The sequence below is a fragment of the Rhinolophus ferrumequinum genome, chromosome 2, assembly GCF_004115265.2.
Source record: "Rhinolophus ferrumequinum isolate MPI-CBG mRhiFer1 chromosome 2, mRhiFer1_v1.p, whole genome shotgun sequence".
Taxonomy (NCBI): Eukaryota; Metazoa; Chordata; class Mammalia; order Chiroptera; family Rhinolophidae; genus Rhinolophus; species Rhinolophus ferrumequinum.
Window position 1 is genome coordinate 86,139,224 of NC_046285.1, and position 12,398 is coordinate 86,151,621.

Below are 12,398 nucleotides of genomic sequence, written 5' to 3' on the forward strand. Positions count from 1 at the left end.
TGTTGGGGTACTGGCAGATGTTTGCTTTTGTGTCTCAACCAGCCGCCATCAAGAATATAGTGTTACGACTCCCCTCTCTATGGCTCTGTTGTTGTTCCCTTTTGGCCTCACCATATCCTGTGTTCTTATGTGGGGAGTGGGACCAGAGACCCTGCATGACACCCTGCATGACAAGAACTAAGACAGGTTGTTTGTATGGAAAAGTCACTAGAAGCAGCTTGGGTATGCCTGAAAGTTAGGTGGGGAGGAATCACAGGAAATCACTAAGGTGGAGGGGATAAAAGGTGATAGCCAATTTGATGGAGATTTCAGTATGGCAGCCACCTGTGTCTGCATGCAGGAAGGGGGTGGGCTCAACAAAGAAATAATGGCTTCCACCAGCTCCACCCTCTGCGAGGAAGCTGCCCTGCACCCCTCACCCTGAAGCTACACAATTCAGTTCCTCTGTGTATGTCCTGGCGCCTTTTGAGCTGCTGTCCCAGAGCAAGGGAGTCTATCAGTGAGTAAGTCCATGTGCGGGCCATTTAAGAGGAGCATCTGGGAATACAGCCACCTACCGTCTAACTCAATCACAATTTCTGCTGGCTTTCACAGCCAGAAGTTATGGAGACTTCTTTCCCTGACACTGAAACCGTGGGCTGGGGTGCCTGGTGTGGGGCTGGGACACTTCACTCCTTCAAGGGGGTACCTCCACAGCCGAGATATTCCTTCCAGTTCTTAGTGGTCACAGCTGGGGGTGAAACAGCCCGTTCTGTGTCTCTGCCCCTCCTACCAGACTTGAGGTGGCTTCTGCTGTATGTCCATAGTTAGACTTAGGCAATTCTCAATGGTTGTTCTGTAGTTCAGTTTTAATTGATGTGGTCCTGAGAGGAGGTGAGCACAGTGTTTAATTACTCCACTGTCATGACTGGAAACCTTTCCTTTATTCTTAAGTAATATTTTTGTGAGGCATACAATTAGGTTGAAAGTCATTTTTGTGCTGCTCTTTGATGATATCATTCCACTGACTTGGAATTTATATGCTTGCTATTGAGAAGTAAGCTGTCATTATGAATTGTACCTCTGTGAGGATACGTTTTATTTTCTCTGATTGTTCTATGATTTTCTCTATTCCTTTTTGTTTCATTTTGTTTTGTTGGTTTCTACACTTTTGCTTTGTTGTGTCTATATTCATATTTCTTTCTAGATATTTAATTTTAACCTTTTTAAAAATAATTATTAGGGTTCATGGAGCTTCTTTAATCTGTAGTTTGATATTGTTCATCAGTTCTGCAAAATGCTCTCCTATTGTATTTTTAAATATTCCTTTCTCCCACCTCTTTTCTTGATACAACATTTAAAACTCTATTGAATTTTCAGACTATATCTGCTATATTTTTTATTATCTCTTTTGTACTTTCTAACTTTTTGGCTCTCTGTGCTTCATTTTGTATGTCATAGGTGAGGCAATATGACTCATTGTTCAGCTTATAAATTATCTCTTCAGCTGTGTAAAATCACTGAAGCAATTCATAAAGGTTTTGATTTTGATAATTTTATTTTTAGTTTTAGAATTTTTGTTTGTTTATCCAAACTCCACTTGTGTGCTGAAATTTGCCAGCTTGGCTGTGAATTAATTGAAGAAAGTAGCATAGCTATTTAATGTTCTGTGGCTGATAACTGTAGTATCTGAATTTTGTCGGATGTCTTTCTATTGTCTGTTGATTCTGCTTGTTTTCCTTCATGGTTTTTGTTTACTTGTTTACCTGGATATCATTATCCTGTGCTGCATACTGAATTTCAAAAACTTTTTGCAGGATTAATTTAAATTCTATGATGATACTATATTTCTCCAGGGAGTATTTTTATACATTTCTGTCAAGCACAGTCAAATATCAACCACTCACACCACCTTAATATAAGGCCAAAGCATGAGATTCTCCCCCCCCCCAAAAAAAAAAAGTCCAGGTGATATGAAGCAAGGCTCTAAACACACGTGACGTTCGTTTTACATCAGGCTCACCCTGACCTGATCGCATCTCTCTTCAGGACTTCACTTAAAGTGAAGAGTGGTTCATGAGTATCCCCATGTTTGGAGAGCCCTGGAATTTGATGTCAACTCTGGCTTTGAAAGGTTTCCAAAGCTCATCTTGTTTGAACAGTTGCCTTTTGATTGACACAAGCCTTTAGAGAAGAGAGGACATTGATTGCTGGCATTATTTTTATGGGTGTTTACTTTATCTTTAAAAAAAAAAAAATTTGGTTTAGAAATTTCTCCTGAGCTCTTTGATGCTTTCCAGAATATTGTAAGATATTTTATCCAGATTTTTAATAATTGTAGTCAGAATTAATTGGTTCACCATGAAAGAAAACATGAACTACATAAGAGAAAAGGCTCATTGTGCAACACAGTAAAAAGAAATTGATGCTTGATTAGGTGGTAAGGTCACAGATGGACATTACTTTAGCTCCAAAAATCCATGTCTCCTGATGTGTTCTTTGTACTGCATCAAGATGCCTCTCAGAGCAAAAAAGAGTGGCAATTTAGAACTCAGTTTCTGAGAAGTAACAAATATCTGTTCTGTAGTATATTTTGATCAAATCACAGAATTTTTATCTTTCCTTTGGCTAGAAATCATGAGAAGATTATCCTAAAAATACCAATAGCTAAATTTATATACTTAAAAGTGTATATGAAAATGAATAATAAAATCAGCAGCAAGGTTTGCTTTGTTGCACAATAAATCTATTTGTAATATTTATGATTAGAATTGGTTATTTAATAGCAGGCATTCATTTGCAAATCTATAGGAATTTTTTTTCCTACAGAAACATTTCTTCTAAGCCATCAGTGACAATTTATGTCTTAAATCAGATAAATTGGCATCAAAAACAATTGTACTCACAATCTATTAGACTATAATTATGTACCCCATTAAGTTGATAGCTAATAGGTATCTAGTTTAGCTAAATGTCATAGAAATAATATAATAATTGATATCTGAAAATGATAATTACTTCCTCAAGTAAATAGTATTTATGGATCTGCTAACATTTTTGTCAATAGGCAATTTGATTATGCTGATAACAATAGTTTTCATGCAAGTTTTAGTATACACCACTGAAGAACACTGAAATCATCTGATTCCCTAGATTGGTGTCATTGATTGATTTCACAATTACATCTCCTACTATAACAAAACAGCATGGTACTTACCTGACCATTATCAATTATGTTTAAACCAATGATCTAGAAAGAGGATTTTATCATTTTATTTAAAAAAATTTGTCCTATGATATGGTCTCTATGTATCTCTAATCTATAGTATATAATATATTTGCACTGACATTTTAAGGTTTGAAATATGTATATTTAAGTATAGGATATTTCAAAACTGAAACAAAGCTGACCAACATACCTGCTGAGTCACTGCTGCAGCTAAATTTCCTCCAGCACTGTCTCCAGAAATACCAACTCTTTTAGGATCTACACCAAATTTGTCAAGAACATCTTGGCGCAAGAACCACCTTACTGCATTATATACATCTTCAAATTGATTTGGAAAGTGGTATTTAGGTGCTAGTCTGTAGCTGTGGGCAGAAAAAACAATGGACTTTAAGTCAATATTTTTAATGAAAAATGTGTGTGTGGTGTGTGGTGTGTGTGTGTGTGTGTGTGTGTGTGTGTGTTTGTGTGTGTATGCTCTGACCATAAAAATCAAAAGTAAAATTTTTCTTTAGCAAATATATTTTGGATCATGAGTCAAAGACACTTAATCCTAATGATAACGCTTGATAAGAAAACTTTTACACATGTCATTTTTTACTAGTAAAAGCTTGAACGCAAAACTTGGATTAGGCTTAAGGAAAAAAAAAAAATCCCAGGCGATAACTAACTAAACTTATCCCAGAATTTCATTTTCTTTGTAATCATTACATTTTATTATTAACCAATAAATATCAAATAAATTTTAGAAATTATTCCATTCCAACTTAATTTAATGATCAAGTTGGCATGAAATCACTACGTTTTTCTCATAGTTTCTTTATTTTGATTGATTATTGACCTAGAATGCTTTTTAGAATAGATTGTGCCTGTATTCCCATGTTATTTGGTGACTAATTGCTTTTAATGAAATATTATACCATAAAATATACTATACTAATTGCTTTAAATGTATTTTATCATCTAATTCTCAGAACAACCCTATGATATAGAAAATATTACGACTCCCAGTTACATTTGAGAAAACAGAGCTAAAATGAAATTTAACTGTCCCAAAGTCATTCAATTAATTCTAGAACCAGGCTTTGAACTTGATTCTCTGACTCCACAGCTCTCTTTCTTACTTACTCTGCTAATTAAGAGTAAGCTAGAAATCCTGCAAAGGTAATTTTTCCATGAGATTCAGTAGTTTAATTTTATTCTAACAATTTCTTGTTTTTGATCCCCGCTTGACCCAACTATATACCTTTTTTTCCTCTGACTCTTTTCTGGCCACACTCAAGCTTACTTTTTCTATTCTCATCCTCTCAATTTCATTTGAAACACACCTGGCATAACTAATGACCAGGGAAGCTGAGAACATCTTACTATATGGCACCTGGCCAAAACCCAAACAAACAGTGTTCTTACTTGGTTGAAATGACAACAGCATCAAGTCTATTAACAGTTCGTCTTGACAGAATGTCATAACCAAACAAACCTGAAATAAAAGAAAATAACATCAGAGACTGACAAATGAGTTGATGGGTGTGTCCTTCAGCAGAAAGCTTACTATTACACTTTGTTCCTCATTGAAATGTTCTAGGAAAATATCTCTAATATTTCATCATAGCTATAGAACACAAATTCTTCTGCTCAGTGATCCTTTTAATGTCTGTTTTCTTGTTCTTTCCCACGTTTCCACACTGGATAATTTAAGCCAACTTAATTCTCTTCAAGATTAATCTTTGCTCCCTTCAAAGAGCAGTTATTAGGTGTTGAAAGAATGAACACATAGATATAATTCCCTAACTTTCAGGAAGGCACAATCTTCTGGAGACAGGAGCAGGATGGGGTAGGCATATACCCAAAAGCAATAATGCAAAATATTAGTTGCTTTAATAGCAGAGTACAAAACATGCTGTGTGGAAATGGTATTAGGCTTCATAAAACCACCAGAGGAAGATAAAGGAAGAGTAAAGAGGAAATAAGGAGAGCTGAGACCTGCTTTATATATGCATATTTTCTAGGCAAACAAGAAGATATGTGCTTTCTGGGGTGTTTTTGGCCATGTGTATGGAGTGGGGATGGGTCACACATGTTTGTTATTGTACTTGAGAATGTGTTCCCTTTTGCATATAAGAACATTTTAAGAAACTAAAATAGAATTTGCCAGTAACAAGAGGAAGGCGTGATCATAAAGTACGAAAAGGGAAGTATCAGGATACGAAGTTGTCACAAAGGTTGTATCATGTGGGCCATGAAAAATGTCAAATACTCACTGTTTTAAACTTTTACTTAATATTTACTATAAAAAAACATGCTTGTATCTTGGATTGAACACAAATATTTATATTTTTCTTCAATATTGAAATAGAAAGCACCAGGCAAACACTATTTTGTTTCAGAGCTTACTCTTATTCAGTTCCTTCACCTTGGTAAGCATACTTCCATTCTTCAAGGATACTTTGATGGAAATATTTTTAGTCAAGTGCTTTGGGCAGCAGGAACTGATGGAAACTAACGGAGGCATGGCATAGTCAGATTCAGTCTTAGAAACATTAGTTCATTGCCAGCTGATGACTTTACTGCCTGAATTTATAGAAAATATTAGACTGGATGACATCTTTTAGTGTTCCAATTTACATTTCAAATCTACATCAATACCCATCAATACCTCTTTTTCTCCTTTCACAGAAAAATTTATGTTCCTGCTCGTGTGCATTGTCAATACTTCCCCTTTGTGCTAAGCCCGAATTCCTCCCATGTCCTCTAGGTCCAGCAACTTCATTCCATCCTCAAGGCCCTTCTTTCCACATTTCTCCAACACACCTCTGTTACCTGCCATCTGTACCTTCAGTTTATAAACATGTTCATAAACCTTCCATATATAAATGTAACATATATACACTATAAAATATGTATTTATACATAAACAAAAGAAAATATAAAAATTCATATTATATAAAGTAAAATTAGATATAATCAAATATTTTATATTAAATATATTTTATAGAAATATAGAAAATACATAAAATAAATTGAGATGTATATAATTTCATATAAAATAAAAATAAACTACCCTTACTTAACTCTGTGCTTCTTTTCCATCTAATGCCTTCTCTTTCCTTCATGTGTAAACTTATTGAAAGACTGCACTCGCTGTCTCCATTTTCTCATTTCTCATCTACTATTCAACTTACTTCATTTTGGTTTTCATTATACCATTCCACCATTTTTGCAATTAGGAAGTTTAATAATAAATTTCTATGTTCATGAAGCACTTTTTCTTCTCCCCTGAAATTTGTTAGTTTTTGGTATTGATTATCCCTTTCAGAAAGATATTTAAAATACTTGTTTTAAACTAACATAGCTCCAAAAAATAAATTTCTGACAGTTGAAGTTCTGTTATCGATGATAATGTTTTACCAGATATGTTGGAGTCAATATCTTAATAAAATGCATGTTATATGGTAAACTAAAATTTTCAACAAGGGACACATACCAGCACTCCCCAAACACCAACCACCACCATGAATAAAAAATAAGCCTCTTCTTAGTGCCTCTGACTTTCGGTTTGGTGTATATATACGGACAGGAACATTGTTGAAAGTTGTCTCCATCACAGTAACATTTTCATCGGATGTGGGTGGGACTTCTTGAAAGCTCATACAGAACATTACAGTGTTCATGAAGTGGTTGATTCCCAATAGTTCAGCAAACAAAGCCTTAAAGGAGAAAATGGGGAAAAAACACAACAGGTTACAAATACCAAACACCAGTGTTGTATATGAACATAGAAGTATATTTACAAGTATATACTCCCAATGGTCCTGTGTTATACTGTCACAAGTGAATCTGAATGACATAGAAATACTGGAGATTCAGAACTTTTACCATAATAGTTGTCTCAGATAAACAAACAAACAAGCAACAACAACACACAGACAAAAAAAAAAAAAAAAAAATATATATATATATATATATATATATATATATATATATAAAATAATTGAAGTTTTACAACTTGGAAGATTCTATGCTTCCTACTTTGAGTACAAAGATAAACAAGGCAAGTTCTCTATTCTAAACTCAGAGTCAAGTGGGAAATGCTTATATAAGCAGTTATAAAACAACATATCTGCATGTCTCATGGAAATTTGCAAAGGTCAATAGAAGGAAAAACTCCTTGTCTGGGCATGAGACCTGTGGGAAGAGTTTTCAAATAGAAGGTGAACTCTGCTATGAGTACTGAGAGGGGAGTAGAGTTTGGTCAAACAAAGGAGGAAATCTCATTATAGGCCACAGGGACACCCCTATTACAATCAGAGAACCACAAGTAGTTTAGTAAAGCCGTGAAGTCAGGTCCATACATGGATGCATGAAAGGAACCCCAAGAGGTGAGTGTGAGCCAAACCATGCAGGACTTATAATGTTGGAATTCCAAGAATCAAAATGACATATTTTCCAATCTTAATTTTTTAACATGTGGACTATGGTCCTAGGTGATGAATTAAATAGCTGAGCCAAACTCTTTTCCATTGTATGAAGATAAAATAAGTAGAAAAGGAATAAGCAAAATTGTCTATTTTCAACACTGAATCATCCTCCCTTGTTCCTGAAAGGGAATTATATTTCCCAGAACTCCTTGCCAGATTAAATTATGCCACAGAGAGTCACTCTTACAAAACGGAGAGGGCAGAAATAAAGGACAAGCCATTATTTTCTTTGGACCACTGTGGACATTAATATAGACATCAATAAGCATGTGCCTCTTCATGCCTCTGATTTTCTTTGTGAGAATTACCACTTCAGTGATGCCGGCAGCGAGAGTTATTGGCGGTTTCCTTTCACCCCCATACTCTAAATATTGTCTATCTCAAATTCCATATTCTTATTCTTTCTCTAATGAGATACTTATAGTAGCATATATATTCTAACAAAGCCATAATTGATAGAGAAGTCTAGAAGGAAGTCTCAGAAAGAAGAACATTTTAGGATGTGCTGAAATTAGACCAAATGACCTGGTTAGATTTAGAGATAATAATGGCCATCACTTCTCAGCCTTTTGGTTAAGATCAAGTGTAAAGATAGCAACGGCCTCATTGCCAATGTAAAATGGGACCTGCTAATGCTTGAAATGTAGTAGAAAAACAGTTGTTAAATTTAACACCTATAATAGTTCCTATTAAGGAGAGAATTTTGAGAGACCAAATAGATGTAATAAAATATTATGGTGAAACTGATAAGTTCAACCACTGACTGCACTTGGAAAGTTACTGAAAGAAAAATTACACTCTCACGGCTTTAGTTTATCAGCTCAAATCACAATCAGTAAAGCAGATACTCTCTAAACCTTTTCTAAAAGAAGTTTCCTATCTGTCACGTCTCTGTCTAAAAAAAGAACCATAGGTTGATTTTGCAAATTGTGCAATTGCAGTGAAATGTGAAGTTACAAACCTGCCAGACACCTTAGTTGAAAGTTGAAGCTTGGATTAACTTTCATATGTATGTGATATTCTCAGTATTGGATTAGAAACATTTGTACGGATTTTGAACATCCTAAAGTCCTAAATCCTACTAATCCTCCCCTAGCAGAAGCAATAGCAACCAGCCTCAGCAGTAGGTGCATTTAAGGAAGATGAGATGCCAATTTTCCCCGCTATTGTAAAGAAAGAAAGCCAAAGGCCTAGGGAAATAGTAATACTGGATCTAATTTAATATTGTTACTCACCCTCATACTGTGTACTTCAGCAAAATCCAGAGGATTTTCTCTATGCCAAGACATTGAGAAATATATTAGTGAGTGGAACCTTAGCATCTTAATAAAAACTCCCATATTGGTAGTCATCTGCTGTCCAAAAATGGCAGTGGAAGATTCTGACATTGACATGGACCTTCTGATTTCAATAGGGATGGTGAGACCCCAAAGTGTTGTAGACAAAGCGTTCATTAAATATCAAATACAAGCTCTATGTAGTTAATGAAATGAGCAACAGTGTTGAAACATAATCTCAGAAGTCTCTAGCAGTGACGAAACGATGATGTCTGGAAGACTGAAATGTAGGGCACGTGACTGAAGTCTGAGTTAATCTGTATTGTTTTGGCTTCTCACCCCATTACCAGAGCGAAGCAACTTCAGAGACTCAGACCTTTTGGATGAAGGAAAGTCAGAGTGCTCTCGTGGGAGGCCCTTGCAATACCGTTACAAATCAGTACTGCAAGTCTGTTTCTTAGCATTCCCAAAGACAGCCAAGACCTTTGGCTTGGATGACTTTATATTGGGGAAAGAGGAATAGCCACACTTTGGAAAGGGAATACTGGACACTGGTTCTGAAATAATATTAATCCATGGGGACTCCTAAGCAACTGTGGCCATCAAGTAGAGTGGGGGCTCACGGATATCAAGTATGAAATCGTGTTTTAGACAGATTCCATATTAAAATGGGGCTAGTGGGCCTGAAAATCCATGCTGTGTTTATGTTCCCGGTTTCTTTAAAGGAATAGTAGAAACAGACATACTTGGTAACTGACAGCGTCCTTACGTTGGCTTCTTGTTCCATCAATTGAGAGATATTATGGAGGTCAGGACCATGTAGATGATCTGAAACTGCTCCTCCCTACTGCAATAGTAAAACAAAAGCAATAGCACATCCCAGGGAATCACAAAGATTAATGCCACAGAGACTTGAACAATTCACGGGTGGATGATTTCTGTTACCAGTCTAACAGTGACAAAGCTTCTCTCCTTGACCAAACACTAGCCATGCTCCTCTGAGTCCTTTCTCAACTAGGCCTCCACCTGGCCATATAAAAACTACAGATTCTTAGCACAGATTTCATTCACTCTCTTCTCCCCGCATGAGAACACTTAATTCAACACTAATAGTTTCTAACAAAATTAAGCACCAGGTCCCATCCCTATGATGACCTGACCCCAACCCTGCCTTAAAGTGTCTGATGAGAAGTTTCAATACCGCCCCCAATATATACTGTTTGTTCTGGCCAACACCTCACAGACCAGGCCTTGATTATCCTTTCATAGAGAGAGAATTTACTAGAAAGGGCTTACAATAGTGAATCCTTCCTCTGTCCCTGTGAGATATATATGTATCTCCTGCAACTCAGGAGTGTCTTTCTCAAGGCCCTGACTGCCATTCCTCTGGAATGTAACCACTAGGAAGAACAGGGCTTCTGTCTTCCCGTTTGTGGAAGAATAGAATCCTAATTTCCAACTAGCAGACACAGCTGACATAACCATATTTATACTGACCAACCCATTGTCTTTTTTTACTTTCTACCTCTTGAGCCTTCACTTGTTCTATCTCTTACTCCAATTCTCCCTTTAAAACATCTGGTCACCTCTGTACAAATCAAAGTTGAGTTCAGGTCGTGCTGGACCCTCTTGCAATAGGGATTGCAATAGGGATTGCAATAGGGATTGCAATAGTATATTACTGATTAAAATCTGTTCTTACCACTTTAATGAGTATCTGGCTTTATCCTTTAACTTAATCAACTGGTAACTCCAATTGCAGTTGCTATTCCAAATATGAACTCTTTAATGGAGCAAATCAACACAGCCTAGGATGTAGCTAGTGATTTGAGCTTTTTTCTTTCTCTACCAGTTAGCAAAGAAAGCAGTAGGCTATCACTGTCTTGCTTCAAGTCTCTGGGAACTCTTCTACTTCCTGCATAATCTAGTGTACAAAGACCTCAACTGTGTCTATATGTCACAGAATATCATTGGTTCATAATGAAAATAGCAAATATGCTATGTATGGTATTTGGTCATTCAGAAGTGGGACAAAGGATACATGGTAAACCTCATGGAAATTTAGGGACTTGCCACTCTGGTCAATTTCTAGGCATTCAGAAGTCAATGGCTTATTGTGGTACTCTCTCCAAAGTTAGAGAAAGTTGCTTTATCCTGCAACCCTCACTAAAAAAGAGGCACATCGCTTAGTGGCCCACTCACTTCAGGCCATGATGGCAAAATATTCACAATTATCTACCAAGTAAGCTTAAGCCTCAGCCTGCTGGTTTTGAGTGGGAACTAAAGACATAAGGCTCTGCATCAGTTTCAAGGCCACCCTGCAAACTGCTCTGCCACAGAACAGATCCAGTAGTGATTAAAGAGTCTTGGATCTGTCTATCTATCTATCTGTCTATTGTCTATCTACACTATCTACAGTCATACTCATATATAGTTCAGTGTTATATATGTATGAGTATATGTGTATATATATATGAGCATAAATATATATAAGCATATATACAGAGGGTGTCAAAAATGTATACATTTTAAGTAAGAGAAAAACTGTATTAAAATTGTAATACTCAATATATACCAATAACAAAAGATGAATACAAGTCATGTTCAACTTCTGCAATTACAAGAGGTGCTCAAAGTGGTTCCACCAGCATGCAGACACTTCTGATTATGGCGAACTACTGCTTGAAAATAGATACCATTTCTTAAAGTGTGTATACATTTTTTGGCATCCTGATATATGGTATATAATGGTATATACACCCTCCCCCGCCACACACACACATACACACAGCTAAGTCAGTACTTGCTTTGTGATATATATTGTGTAAATATATTTTAGGACCTGGGATTTTTCTGTGCTCTTTTGCTCCTTCTTTTACTCCAGTTTCAGTAACTGTGTCTCTTCTTTCTTCCTTTATACACAACCCCTGTCTATGTAACCATACTCTAGATTTACCAAAAGAGAACTGGCATCAAGAAATTGTCATTAAAATATTAATAACCACATCTTTACATTTTAGCTTTCATAAAATTTACCATTTTACTCTTTTTTGTTGTGGTTCAATTTGAAAATTTCCTATTTTTTTTTTGCAGAGTTCTAACTGAATTATCATTTTTCCTTACATAAACTATAATTCCTGCATCCTTCCTAGGTTTTTTTTTTTTTTAAAAAAAAGACACTTATAGCCTGTGTTTATTGGTCTGACAAGTTCACTGAAGAGAATCCCCTTTAAGAGCTCTGGGAGCAGTAATCCTCTGAGATGCCTGAAGGAAGAAAGCAGAGAGGAGTCTGGGTAGCAGTGAAGTCTCTGCAGGAAATCAGGCCAATCTCAGGGGAAGCCCTGGACTGCAAATTTCTTCAACACAACTGAATGTGGTATGATTTCACAAAATGTACTGAATACTCAATGTGTTCAAAGTATGATAGAAGCAACATGC

The 12,398-nt window shown here is 36.1% G+C and overlaps 1 protein-coding gene across 3 annotated transcripts in view; it reads right to left on the bottom strand.

The window, feature by feature from the left end:
* Nucleotides 1-12,398, bottom strand: part of LOC117034926 (arylacetamide deacetylase) — a 32,458-nt gene that overhangs the window by 10,715 nt on the left and 9,345 nt on the right. The window contains exons 2-6 of one of the 3 annotated variants that reach the window (XM_033128421.1): nt 9,707-9,807; nt 8,919-8,958; nt 6,690-6,912; nt 4,616-4,685; nt 3,399-3,570 (exon numbers count right to left, since the gene is read on the bottom strand). In XM_033128421.1, coding sequence (XP_032984312.1) covers nt 3,399-3,570; nt 4,616-4,685; nt 6,690-6,912; nt 8,919-8,958; nt 9,707-9,747 — 546 coding nt within the window. In that variant the 5' untranslated portion in view covers nt 9,748-9,807. Of the gene's footprint in view, nt 1-3,398; nt 3,571-4,615; nt 4,686-6,689; nt 6,913-8,918; nt 8,959-9,706; nt 9,808-12,398 lie in introns of those variants that run through there. The other 2 variants (XM_033128431.1, XM_033128412.1) reach the window with 2 other exon arrangements.